General features: G+C 35.3%; 1 protein-coding gene across 3 annotated transcripts in view; it reads right to left on the bottom strand.

The window, feature by feature from the left end:
• Nucleotides 1-5986: 5986 nt before the first annotated feature.
• Nucleotides 5987-14613, bottom strand: part of ABCD3 (ATP binding cassette subfamily D member 3) — a 64712-nt gene continuing 56085 nt past the window's right edge. For all 3 annotated transcript variants that reach the window (XM_016158448.2, XM_016158447.2, XM_016158449.2), the window contains 3 exons: nucleotides 10261-10365; nucleotides 9467-9523; nucleotides 5987-7527 (listed from right to left, as the gene is read on the bottom strand). In XM_016158448.2, the coding sequence (XP_016013934.2) occupies nucleotides 7450-7527; nucleotides 9467-9523; nucleotides 10261-10365 (240 nt within the window). In that variant the 3' untranslated portion in view covers nucleotides 5987-7449. The remainder of the gene's footprint in view (nucleotides 7528-9466; nucleotides 9524-10260; nucleotides 10366-14613) is intronic.

The raw sequence follows: 14613 nt of genomic DNA, 5'->3' as shown, positions 1-14613 counted from the left end.
CAAATTGGTATAGTCATTATGGAAAACAGTATGGAGGTTCCTCAAAAAAACTAAGAATTGATCTACCATGTGATCCAGCAATCTCTCAACTGGGTATTTACCACAAAGACTTGAAAACCTATATCTGAAAAGATATTTGCACAACGATGTTCATAGTAGCATTATTCACGGTGGCCAGGACATGGAAACAACCAAAGTGTCCTATGACAGATGATTGGCTAAAGAAGCTGTGGTATAAATATACAATGGAATATTACTCAGCCATAAGAAGAGATGAAATACTGCCATTTGCAACAACATGGGTGGACCTTGAAATAATTATACTAAGTGAAATAAGCCAGACGGAAAAGGTTGAAAAATCACATATCACTTATATGTGGGATATAAACCTAAAAGCAACAAATGAACAAGACAAAAGACAGACTCATGGACATGGACAATGGATTAGTGGTTACCATGGGAGAGTGGGGAGGAGAGAGGGGGAAAAATAAAAAAAAAGAAGATGTTAATAAATAAACGATAGATAGATAGATAGATAGATAGATAGATAGATAGATAGAATGAAGGAACATGGCAAGGAGGAGTGGCCTGAATCATTGGACCAAGGAATCTTCTCCAAGTTGTTGCAGCTCTTCTTGTATTGGTCTCTTTAATCCTCTACCAGAATTCCCACCCTAGATCCTACTACTTTAAAAGTGTTGTCTGGGGACAGCAGCTTTAGCATCATTTGAGAGCTAGTTAGAGATGGAAATTCTCAGTCTCCACCTCAGACCTACTGAAGCAGAATCTGCATTTTCCAGGTGATGTGTAAACTCACTGAAGTCTGAGAAGCTCTGCTCTCTATGCATTCCCCAACCATTTAACTATTCCTGATTTCACAGAAGCAGGGTAGGCAAATGGGGTGGAAGAGAGACACCTCACCAATGCATAGAACTGTATAGCCTTGGTGAGATGTCATTTATTAAACTTAAATATCGCAAGTTATTAATCCATGCCAAAAGTAAAACCAGAGCCAAGATCTTCTTGCAAACATTACACATTTCCCGAAGACAGTTATTTGAGAACCTCTGCCTTAATCCACAGCTTTCTAAATACCAAAAGCTTTGCTGCCTCAATGCTATTGATTCATGTGCCCTGCTTCTACCTACTCAAATTACAAGACTAAGTAAATATGATACTAAGTAAACTTTAAAGGTTTAAATCTATAGGGACAAAGAGAAAGGATAGAGGAAATTAACTAGAAATTTCAGTAAAGAAGTAGAAAATGTTCTTACATGGAAAAGGGAGCTATACCATGTGTGTGCAGAGGAGGAAATTGGAGGAAGAAAATTAATTTGCCTTCTTAGAGATCTCAAGAGGCTCCAACACTGGGACTTGCCAAATAAGGCTAAGGAGATTCTTGAGAGAAATAGGAGAAAGTTGTAGTCATGTGCAAAGGAACAAAAATCAGAATACTGAACTTCAGAATGGCAAACTGGATATAAGAAAACAAACATAAGAGGAAAATGACTATTTAAAAACTCTAAGGGAGTTTAAATTCAGCATTTCAGCTGAACTTCCCACCAAGCACAATAGAATAAGCATATTTTCATACATACACGACTTCAAAGAATTTTTCTTCCAGGACTCTTCCCCAGGAAGCTACAGTAGGGCATGTTCAACTAAATAAGAGAGAAAACCCAAAAAAGAGAAAGACATGGGATCCAACATAAGAGAGCTCGGTGTCAGGTCGACAGCTCAGCCAGCTTATAGAACCAGAGTGAATGAAGGAGGGGGACAGAAGACCCCAGGAAGAACATCTCTGGAAAGAAATGGAACATTAATATGATGTCCTAACTGGAAAAAAATTAAGCATTATTATGTTATGATAATTATAGCAGATAGAGCAAGGTTTTGTAAAAAAAGAAACAGTGACTAGAAAAGACAGTAAAAAAGGAACACAGTTCTCTACTTGGCTCTGCAGTGAACAATATTATACAGTGATCCCCTCTTATCTGCAAAGGGTTACATTCCAAGACTCCCAGTGGATGCCTGAAACCGTGGATAGCACCAAGTCCTACATGGTATATGCTACGTTTTTCCTATACGCTCATACCTTTTCAATTAAAGAAAGTACTTTACGGCTTCTCTTTGGCGTATCCAAATTACCAGCATCACCACTCTTGCGCTTTGGGGCCATTTTTTAAGTAAAATAAGAGTTACTTGAACACCAGCACTGCGACACCTGAAGGTGGATCTGATAACCAAGATGGCTAGCAAGTGACTACAGCCTGGATACATGGGACAAAAGAATGATTCCTGTCCCCAGTGAGATGGAGCTAAGATGATGCTAAATTTCATCGCTATACTCAAAATGACACACAACTTAAACTTATTATTTCTGGAATGTTTAACATAATATTTTCAGGCTGGAGTTGGCAGTGGTAACTGAAACTGCAGAAAGTGAAACGGCATAAGTGGGGACTACTGTAAATTCATCAAAAAGCAGCACTGTTAATTTAAAATAATCTGACTGAAAAAGTAAAAAAAAATGATTTAACTAGAACTTCCCTACATTCCATTGGTCGCAGAAGTATTCTATAGATGGAGCAGGGATGGCCCCTCTGTATTAGCCTAAAATGGCCTCTGTGTTGTTTACTTCTTCACAGTAGCCTGCCAGTGCCAAATTCAAATCCTCACACATCCAACTGCTTTAAATATAGTAAAACAAACAAACAAATGTATTTCTAGCCAATTTGAGCCTGCCTACTTTACAGACCCCACAAAACGGAATTGAACTTCTGCTAACTATAGACGAGACAATGCTGTAGCTCCAAGACCCGGAACAGCTGCTGCTCTTCGGAGCATTGCCAGTGATCGACATTATGTAGATCCATGAACCCCTCGGATTTCCCCTTTCCCCCTGAGAGTCCCCTTTTCCCATTCCTGTCCAATGCTGTCACCTCTACAACTAAGTTTTCCTTAGTTCTGTTGGGTGTTAAGTGTTTTGAGCAGATGTTACTGGGACAGACTTCCCTTCTCATGCAATCCTGTCCAAACGCCATCCAAGTATTGTGTTACTGCCTCTCATGATCCTGTCTCCTCCTTCGTCAACCTCCAAATCCCTGAATTTGCCACAAGAAATTACAAGAGTTTGCAAGTTCAAGGGGAGTGAATGTGGACCTCACCTCTCCATGGGGGATGTTGCTACTACGCTGTAATGCGCATATATACTCATGGGACTGTCCTTGGCAAATACACTGTCACAAAGATCGATATATAAAAATTAGCTGCAACGATTCGAAAATAAAATGTCAGGTACAATTTATGCTAAAACCAACAAACATTCAATGCCTGGCAATAAAGCTAATGAAAGGTACATAAGACCCTACACAAAAAAACTACAAAACATTACTGACAGAAATTAAAGAAGTCTTAAATGTACGGACCTATCATATTCAGGAATTGGAAGAATTCCGCAGTTGCTGGATGCATCATGTCAATTAGGTCAAGTTGATTACTGTGTTGAGGTGTTTATGCGGGTTTTTGTTTTTTGTTACTGTTAAATCCTTTTATCATTATCAATGTCCCTCTAACCTTTTACAAATGCTTGTCTTAAAGTCTACCTTGTCTGACATTAGAACATTTACCTAATAAAGGACTCATACCCATAATATAAATATCTATGTAATATCATTAGGGCAATTTATAAAAGGAGCCCAAAGATTTAAAAAACCACTTAGAAAAAGACAAATGTCATTCACGACCAATAAATGTGAAATGAGTTCAACCTTATAATCAATAAGGGACATGCAAAATGAGCCCAAATGATTTACTGTCAATGGCTAAAAATAAATTAAAAATAAATTTCAAAAAAGAAACCATTGACAGTACCAAGTATTGGCAAGAACTGGGGAAACCGGAATTCTCATATATTTATGAAGTGTAAAAATGGTACAATCACTTTGGAGAGCAGTTTGGCAGTACATAACAAAGCTGAACACATTCCATTCTGTGCATACATGTATGCACCAAAAGACATAAGAATGTTTATAAGGACTATTCATACTAGCTCCTAACAGAAAACCCAATGCCCATTACTGGTAAGATGAATAAGTACGGTCTATTCATAATGAAATATTATATATAGCAATAAGTGAAGGAACTATTTCCACATCTACAGTGTATCAGTCTCACAAGTTTGAGGGAAAGAAGCCATACACAAAAGGGTATGCAATATATATAAAGTTCAAAAACAGGCAAACTAATTTGTGATAGCAGGCAGAATAGTGGCTTTTAGGGGCTAATAATAAGAGGATGACGTAAAGGTCTTTGAGGTATGAACAATGCTCAATTATCTTGATTTTGGGGGTGGTAATAGCATGCACTTTCTAAAAATGTATTGAGCTTGATGGACTTTTCTGCATATGTATTACAGTACGATAAAGTGCTTACAAATTTTTAAATGATTTAACTGTATGTGGAGGGTGTGGCGGAACTATGGGTGGTAGGAATTTCTAAAACTGATAAATCAAGAAATAGCCTATTGTTTTTAAAAAATAAAAATTATCACGAAAGTTCAAAATGGTTGCCTTCCGGGGGTGGGGAGGGGACTGGTTTTCGGTGCTTTTTTGGTATTAGGTATTTAAGTGACATGTATATGTTATAGATCAGAACATTTCAATTCTTCACAAAGGAAAAATTACTGATGTTGGTAAAAATGTAAAGTTTCCTACAACTAGCAAGGCTGAAGTCTAATAGAAGAAAATTCACTTTTAGGCAAATTACAGTATTAAACATCAAGTTTAAAAGTTATATTAGGAGATGACAGATGCTCTACTACCACGACAGTTTTAAGCCAAGCGCTACTCATTAAAAAGAGGAAAGAGGTGAGGGGTGGCAGAATATGCCGTCCCCAAATATGCCACTTTGGCATAAGGACAACTTTGAGCTAAAGGTACTTTAAAAAAAAACAGCAGGTACAAGGGCAGAGTCTCCCCCTTTCTTCCCAAAAGCAGGAGATAAAACTCCTATGTGGACAATGTCCTCCCTATAAGTAATGCTCTTATCAAGGACAGGATGTTGAAACTTAAAATTCTACACAAACTCTATTAAAAGACTCATCTTCCTTTAGCTCCCTCACAAAGTTAACCTTTCCCCATTTGCCTCTTTGTTAAACTTACTTTGGAAAAGCCTTTAGGTTCTGCCACTTCTTTGTGTCTTCATTTTCTTATGAGGGCTTCCATGTCGCATAAAACTTAAATAAACTTGTATTATCTTCTGTTAATGTCTATGTCAATTTCTCAAACTCAACCAAAAACCCTACAAGGGTAGAAGTAAAATTTTGCCTCCCCTGCAGAGACAAACCCTAAGTACGTTTAACTCTGTTAATGCATAACAAAGAACTTAGTTGTTTACATCCCTATTTTCTCATCACATAAAAAACTTGGTGTTAGAACACAGAATGGTACACTTGGTATGCAGTATATTGCTCATGGATGAAAGTTATTTTATTCTTCAAATTAAACTGCCATTTCTCAGTACAGTCTATAGAAGGCACTGATAAAAATTATGTGGAAATGGGTGTTCCACGGTCAATCACGTTTTGGAAACACTGGATTTCTTTATTGTGCACCTTTTTAGAACCATAATTCTGTTAATGTTCACTGTGATTCTCCAGGAGGATCTTCCTCTGTGCCTCAAACAGTGAGGCACTTTAACGTTTGTTACATTAAAAAAGGAAGAAAAAAATAATTTTAATGGCAAGAAATCCATTACAGAAGGAATCAGGAAGAAGCTATTACTAGGTTTAGGGTAATCTAGAAATATGAAATCTCAAACTTCCTCCATGCCTTAAAAATCTTTCCTAAGACTTATCTTTTAAATTCTATTTGTTTGGTAGCATTTGTGAGGTACACTAAAGGTTTTAACTGGTTTTTCTAAAACAGAAATTCATTGCATTAAAACATTTAACACAGCTTTTTCAGAAAGACAGGGTGCTAAAAAACCATTTTAAATATTAATTTATTATTTGCATTTTTCCAGTCAAGACTGTATGTATGAACTGTGAATGAACTACCCAGCATTTAGATACAAGAATAAAAAGAACAAGCAAAAGATGTATAGAATATGTTTTTTTAATCTGAAAAGAAAATCAGTACATGTTTGCTAAAGAGTGGTAAAAATTAAATGTTATGTATTATGGAATCAGTGTATCAAATTTTACTTTGATAGCCATTTATTCTTATTGTTAATTCTGAAAAAATGAAAGTTATGCAGAAACAAGAATACGAAATGCCTTTCTGAATTCTAGTTTGATAAAACTGATTTCATATTGAGTTTATGTCACTGTGCAAATTATACATGTGGTCACTAATGGTGGTTTGGTAAAGTGAAATCCGCTTCTCTTAGTATAGTTCAACATAATAACTCAAATATAAAAAAAATTATAGACTCACAGCAATAAACCAGTACCTAGGAAACATAATTCACTCATGTACATAATAGTTTTATAACATTTTTTAAATGAAATCGCAGTCGAAGACAGTGATAACATTGCATACTCAGTGCATTACTTCATGTAGTGCATTCCTATGGCTCATGTGCAGTTTAAAAGTATGTAACTGCCACACTTCTAATGAATGGGTTTCTGACATATACAAATCTGTCCAATTCTTTAAAAAATCTAAAAATCTTGTTTAGATCTTGAGCTGACATGTAAGGACTTTGTGTTTTAATTAATACCCCAAACGCTGGGAAGAATAGTTGTGAAACACAGTAACCACCCTTTGTAAGCAAGACGGGTATATTTTTGTTATATCACCACAAAGAACCCTCAAAGCAACTCAAATACTGCAGATAGAGAGGGGCACATTTATTATTTGGCCAACGAAAATATAAACGGCTTTCCTGGAGCCAAATGTACCCCAAGACATATACAAAGGATGAGTATAACTGTGGCAGCTAAAGAAATTTGCCACTGTGTTACAAATGCTATTTTGCAATGATGCTGCACCTTTTGATAATACACTGTAATTTGTTTCCCACCATCATGGGGCACAAGAAAATCAATCTCAAGACAATCTCGTTAGCACGGAACAAGTAATGACCCCAGTTTGAAACAGGGTTCTTCATTGAAGCAAAAGATAGAGCCATAAAAGTCAAATTAGCTGACTTCAAATGGTTTACATCCCAGGATGAATCAAGTTACACTGATTTAAGCCCAATTTAATTTAGGCAGTTTTTTAACCACAAGAATAAGGTCATTCTTAGTACATATTAATAATTAAATCAACATATACACAAATAGCAATATCCTCTATAGAATATTAAATGTTTTAACAACTTATTCTTAATTATTTTATAATTTGTTGCTTTGTTTAAAAAAAAAAAAAAAGCTGAACTTTAATTTACAATGTACTTTGTATTTCTAAGTGTTATTTCATTGAAGCAGGTACAGTCCTCCAGATTCTAAGAGCCAAACTCGACTGTATCTTCTGTTATCTGTTTAAATTCATAATTGCCTCTGCCATCCATGTGGAGGTAGTACTATGGGAAAGAAGGGGGAGAAAAAAATCAATGACTAAGAGAATTTCTTTTTTGTCAGAAATTTATGTGGAGGTTATTATACAAATGATCTAAGTTATTATTTATAGCTACGAAAACCTTTAAAAGTTTATACACAGAAATGCATAAAGTTCTCCAAGGTAAAGGCTAAATGAAGACCTATGTTCATTCTGAAAATGGCAACAATATAATTCTGCTTGGAATGGATATAGTGCTCCTAAGAATTAAAATATCAGATTTCCTCATTATTTTAAAGGAACCAAATCTATAAGATAAGCACACCTAAAATTAGAATGCTTCTATAACTTCGTAACCAAGGATCTGATAGACCACCAAGTGCGACCCTGTTCAGTAGGGCCATTTTTAATACTTCCTTATCTGGTTTCCTAGTTCAGCTTGAAACCTCTACCTTAAGGCTTTTTGTCTGCTTTTGGATTTGGCAGAGGGAGAATCAAGAGCTATAGTGTGCCTACATACCCCATTCTATGAAGACACTTAGGACAGCTGTTAAAGCCTTCTGTTTTTATTTAGTGTCTTTTTATTTACAAAAAAGCTTTGTTTTCTATTTTTATACTGTTATTTCTTAGCTATTTTGGCTTCTAACACTGCTGTTCTTCCTGTCATTTGGCTACTTGTGTATACCTCTAGAAGAAGAGAAAACGCAAGTCCTCTCACTGTCTTATGACTGTAATATTTATGAACTTTGAGGAAATACAAAGGTTTGGATATATTTTAAACTATTTGATTTCTAGTTATTCAATTTCTCATTCAATTCATGAGAAATGGGCAAATTATAACATGCCATAAGATAAAAACTATAATTAAAAGTCACACAGCTCTATAGAATTTCATTATATTTTATTAAATACTTTCATATAGGCTACCTCTTTGATCCTCATGGTAATCTATGAGACAGGATGAGAAGGATGAAAAACTTTATTTGCCAGAAACAGTGGTCTGAATGCAGGTTTCTTGACTTTGAGTCCCATGCTCTTTTTTTTTTTTTTTTTTTTTATCATTTGTATACTATCGCCTAAACCATAAGTTCTAAAGGGTAAACATAGTACTCTGTATCCCTCAGACACTCAGCCCAGTACACGGCAAAAAAAGGTACCTCATCAGGTGTGAATTGTATGGGAGAAGATAAAATTGTTCTAAATTTTCTCAAATCCTTTCTTTTACCTAAGATTTCTGTATCTTTTAGGAAGGAAAAAAGGAGGAGACAAAGGAAGGAAAGAGGGAACAGGAAAGGAAAAAGGAAAGAATATAAAATGAATTAAACTGGGTTTATTTTTAGAGTTTGATCATTTTACAGTAAGAGTAGAAAAGAACTGTTTACTGAGAATGGCACTGCTGGAATGGCAGAATAAATAAAATATCTGTACCCGTGTAAACCTCATTGTAATAACTTTGTAAATTATCATGACTACCAAATGAATTCTATTTCACTGCTGTGCAATGACAAACACAGCTGACATTATTCGGTTTCTTCCTTACAGTTCTGATCACTCAAAATGTCCCTAAACTTTTTGCCATCTAATCCTTCGACTCTTTCTCCTTCTGCCAATACAGGATGATAAGAAAAATATTACTTAGTCACAGTTGTGATTAAGAGTATGCAAATTTTAGTCAATTATTATACAACAGTCATTTATAAAACTGGAGAACCACTAACTGGTTCTCTAATATCTCTTATATAACCTAGGGATTGTTTATATGTATTCACGCTTTCAAAACTAACAACTACAATGATATCTAAGAAAATCCTATTTCATTTTATAAAACTGAAATAGAATCACCTTTTTACTTTAAGGTATATGTATCTAAGGGAATATACACCAAGAAATCTAAAAGCGTAATCAGCTGAATTGATATATTTAAATAAACTTTCACTGTATCATTCAATGTAAGAAATACAAACCTCATGATGTTTCCAAAGAGACTTCCTGTGTGACACAGTGAAGAGAGTGATGCCGACCTAATACAAAGAAAACTATTTAGGTTGCTATAAATAACACAGAGTACAAATCAAACCACTCTATGTATTTTAAGCTTTAAGATGACTATCTTCAGTAACTACAATTAAAATTAAAGTCAAAGAGAAAAAATTATAACTGATGACAAATGTTCAAGGTAATACAAAATACAGGCCATCAACCACATAATAAAAACTAACGGTTATCGATAAAGTTCTTTAAGAAAAATAAAACTAAACTAACAGTACTATCGCCGTGTATTATTTTGTTTGGGGCAGAAAATATATATCCTAGTACATTTTCTACCTTATTGTGAAAAATATGTGAAAAATGTATAAAGATGATAAAAATAGCAAAAGGTCAAAATCAAGAAAATTAAATCAATATAGTACTGTCTACGGCCAATTTGTTTTTCAAATACAGGGTGATAATCCTTTATTGGAAACTTTGTTTTAGAATCTGTCTTAGAACTCACATTTTGGAAAAGTAGTGTTTACCACACCCCCAGGGGGTTCTGGGGAAGAATTCTATAATTAAACACATGAATGTTTCTGCAGCAACACATGGGGGCACTGACACTGAGATATAACCTTCTTTACTAAAGTGAGACATCATCCTTTAACAGGAACTTTGTTACCTAGTAACTTAGAATCTCCTTTTCAGATAGATATTTGGTGGGTCACAGAATAAAGCAAGAAGGGGCACATGGACCTTTACACTGAGGACTTGGCATACTTACCTCTCGACAATGACTGTAAATGTAGCCCTCCACGTCCACACTAACTGCACTTGTGCATTCATCTAAAATGGCAAACTGGGGTTTATGATAAAATAATCTTGCCATCTGAGGAATAAACAGAAATAAGCTAAAATAAATTAAGTGTGCATTTATAGTCATAAAGCAAGTATAAAAATTATTCTAACTCAAAAAATCTATTTCCCAGAAATAAAAACAACATATAAACCTCATTATTTTTATTGTCTTGCCAAACAAAGGAGGAAATGTAATAAAATGTTAAAAGTGAAACAAAACTTTCAGGACTGATATGAGATGAAGTTGAGTTTTAAACTAATATTAAAGAAAGTTTTCTAAACAAGATTAAAGGGTACATGTTTTAACCAAATCTCAGAATTCAGACTTGTAGATGGCACAAGTGCAAACACGTGTCTATTTTTTTGTTGATTAAGTAATGCCCAATAAGTTGCCAATTAATATCCCTATCAAACTTTTTGAGTGTACCTGTTTCATATTCCTGTGGTCAGTATGGGGTATGTTCATTTTTTAAAGCATTTGCTAATTTTATAAGTAAAAACCAACATCCAGATTGTTAAAGCTTACATTTCTTTGATTAGCAGAAATACTGAACATTTTCTTAGGTTTATTTTCCACATGTATTTTATTTTCTGGGAATTATGTATGCTGATCCCTTGTCTAACAGATATTCCAATTTGTCATCTGCCACTAACAATGATCTCCACATTGCAAGACCAATGCACACTCTTCCATCCTTACCCAATTCACCTCCTCTGCAACATTCAACTCAGATGACCACTCCCTGCTCTTTAAGTGACAGTGAAACCATGGTCTTAAGTTTCCTCCCACTTCCTAAGCTGCTTTTTCAGCTTCTTTCCCAGCATTTTCTCTTCCACTTGACCACTAAATGTTGGGGTTCCTCAGGGTTAATGCCTAGGTCCTCTTCTCTTTTTCCTATATTGCATCTCATTGAATCTCAAGATTTCAAATCTCATGATTTACACTTGCAAACTCCCAGTACATATCTTTCATCTATATTTCTCTTCTAATTTTCAGATTGATATGTAAGAATTTCTATTTGATTTTTCTACTTGGATACCTCACGGGACTCTCAGACTTAAAAATCCAAAACTCATATGGATTTTCTAGATTTTCCCCTTAAACTCCATTCATCTACTCTTCCAATCATAAACATTTCAGAAAATGACACTATCAAACAGTTGTTCAACCTAGAAAGCCATGAGTCCTTCTCTATCATTCCCTCCTCGTCCTCCATTTCACTCCCTCCGCCCCCTCATTTCAAGTCCTGCTGAGTTTAAAATCCACTCGCTTTTTTCCCATCTCCACAATCATGCTTTTTTCCCCAGAACATAGTCATCTCCTGCCTGGATGACCACAAATAGCCTCCTACTTCCTCTTTTTACTCCTCTCCAATCCATTCTCCAAGTAACCAAAGATCTTAGAAATATAAATTTAAAAATTTCCCTCTTCTGCTTAAAACCTTTCAACAACTTCCCATTCCACTTAAAATAAAACTCAAACTCCTTACCATGGCCTACAAGGCCCTGCACAATCTTACTCCTGCTCACACTCTACCCTCCACATTCTAGCCAATATTGCCTCCTCTCAACTACTAGGACACAAGGTCAAGTATATCAGGGAGGCCAAGACAGTTGCCCAGTGCAAAGTTAATTAAGAGGAATGGCTATCTGAAGGCATTCTACGCATGCCCTTGTGTTCTCATGGAGCTCGTTGCATGCCATCATCACCACACTTCTCACATCATGTGTCTCTCCCTCCACTATGCTATCAGGTACTTGACACTACAATACAAGACTGTAAAGTGAATGAGAACTCGAACACTGCAGTCGTACTGCTGCCTGAGCTTGACAAGCCAAACCCCCAACCCCTACGTGCTTTAATTTTTACTAGCGGTCCTTGCTTGACAAGCTACTTCACTGTTTAATTTCTCCTGTAAAATGGGGGCATTCATAGTTCTTATTTCACAGTACTGTTGTGAGAATTAAATGAGAAAATCTGTGTAAAGTGCTTAGCATAATACCTATTAAGCACTCAATAAAAATTAGTTGCCATTTAACTGAAATAATAGCTTCTCCTTTTTAAGCAGGAGATAAGTTATTCTGCTGAGAGTGGTAGAGTAGAAAATGGGGTAAAAGCTTGATATTGGAGTTTTTAAATGATTATCATGAAAAATAAGAGAGGGAGGAAAAAATAAGTAAAATGATTGCCTAGCCATGCTATAAGCCCCTGTAAGACTGGAAACCATGAAAGTGTGCTGGCCCTAATCCATATCATTGATTTTTTCAGCTGTGCTCAGAAGCCTACGCACAGAAATGCCAAGGCAAATAACTGCTCTTGATTGGGGTTTAGGTAATGTGAGAAAACAAAAAGTGGGAAAGGAAGTTAAGTAGAAGGGATAATTTGTTCATTCCTGTAAGATATACCTCCTGAATACCTCCTACGTGCCAGGCCCCATGCCAGGTTATTAAGTCTGTACTAGATAGGAAAGGAGGTAGTCAGAAGAGGATATATCAGTTGTAAGAAAAAGATTGATCGGTTGTAAGAATATTGAACAATATTCAAGAAATCTCACGGAGTTTGAAGAAGGAAGACAGTTGCCAATTAGGTAAAAGAAAAAGAATTATAAAAAAGGTTTAAAAATTTTATGACGGTGGTATCTCTGGTAAGGGGGTTTTGTTCCTTCTTTATAATTTGATACATATTCCAACTTTCTTTCATATATATTTTTTCACAATTCACAAAAAGAACTCCATGACTAAATAGGAAGAGCAAAAATAGTGGGGTGCTAAAGACAACTATCAGTCAGAGAAATAAGATATACTAAATTATGATATTAGGTAGAACCACCTTAGCTGATGATGGCTTGGACCAAATGAGTGCAATGGAAGGAAATGTCACTTGAGACCTCACCGGACGATGAGAGAAGAGAACTGGATAGACAGCCCACATGCACACTGAAAAGTACTGATTGGTTAAGAGCAACAGTTCTGGTATCAGATCCACCTGCACTTGAAGCTCAGTTCTGCCTCTCATTAGCTGTATGGCATTAGTAACTGATTGAGCTCGTCAAGTCTTTCCCTTGTCTATACCTTGATTTACAAGGCTGCTAGGAGAATTAAATAGGATCTGCCACTCAAAATCAACTTTTTGTAGCTATAAGACTGCCTTGTATTACAATTAGTTGAGAATATTTGGATCTTCAACTAAATTATAAGAGCAGGCACCTGGCAAAAACTGAACTCTGTGGAAATTATACCATCATTAAATGTTTTTTTCACTGTTAAAATAATGGAATAATAATCTTATCTCTCTACATTTAGACTGAAGGAGTGCTTTTCAAGGAGCTTTTAGAAATCTGTCACCAGACCTCCTTTTATTCAATAGTATTATTCCATTCTCTCAAATTCAAATCCTAGCTCTGCTTACCCGAAAGTTCCTTTGGTTCACCAGTTTTACACAAACCCTCACTCTAAAAAGTTCTCTAATTTGGATGGTTAGATCTTTCAAGTCTGTTTTTCCTAAAAATTACAGTTTTTAATATTTATAAATTCTTGTAATTTATAAAAATTGTCTTCTCTTCCCTCTTTTTACTTTGAAAATTTTTAATCAAAAAAAAAAAGAACAGTAAAATGAACACACATACTCTTCACCCAATTTCATCAACATTAATATTGATTGTATTAGCCTTTTCTCTCTCCCACAAACCCTTTGAAAGTAGCAAAACAATATGCTCTCTTTTAAACTTTACGTTCAATTCTCCAAACACTGGCCTATTCTCCAATTCTCCAGAACACACACCATCAATGTCTTGGTCAAGTAGCAGGTCCATGGTAGAACTTTCTCCCATTCCCAAACTCTATCATGGTTCATATGGTTTTACAGGATTCTTTCCCCTATGCCCTTACTCTTCCAAGATATATTGTCTCATTCCTGAAGACCCTGAATTTCTTCTCTTCAAATAAAAATTATCCCACTTGTACCTTTATACCACACACACAGGATTCCTTAATTAAGCATTTTTTTTCTTTCTCTGAGTTGCCATTGTATCCATTTGTGACTCTTAGCCTTCCATTTTCTTTGAAGTCAAAGTATAAAATTTAAATTTGTTCTCTCGACTTGCAGTTATTTCTATGCCCAATCACTTCAAATTCTCACTCATTCCATTTTGAGTATGGTTGACATCTTTTTTTTTTGTTTGTTTATGATTCATTCTTCACTCTAGATTAATCTTATATTAACAGTTCTAACCAGAAAAATAACAGTATTAGGTTTATATCAAGTTCATATAAAATGGGT

Source organism: Rousettus aegyptiacus, unplaced genomic scaffold, assembly GCF_014176215.1.
Source record: "Rousettus aegyptiacus isolate mRouAeg1 unplaced genomic scaffold, mRouAeg1.p scaffold_m13_p_1, whole genome shotgun sequence".
Classification (NCBI taxonomy): Eukaryota; Metazoa; Chordata; class Mammalia; order Chiroptera; family Pteropodidae; genus Rousettus; species Rousettus aegyptiacus.
Note: the sequence above shows the minus strand (reverse complement) of the source record. Positions and strands in the feature narration are given on the sequence as shown.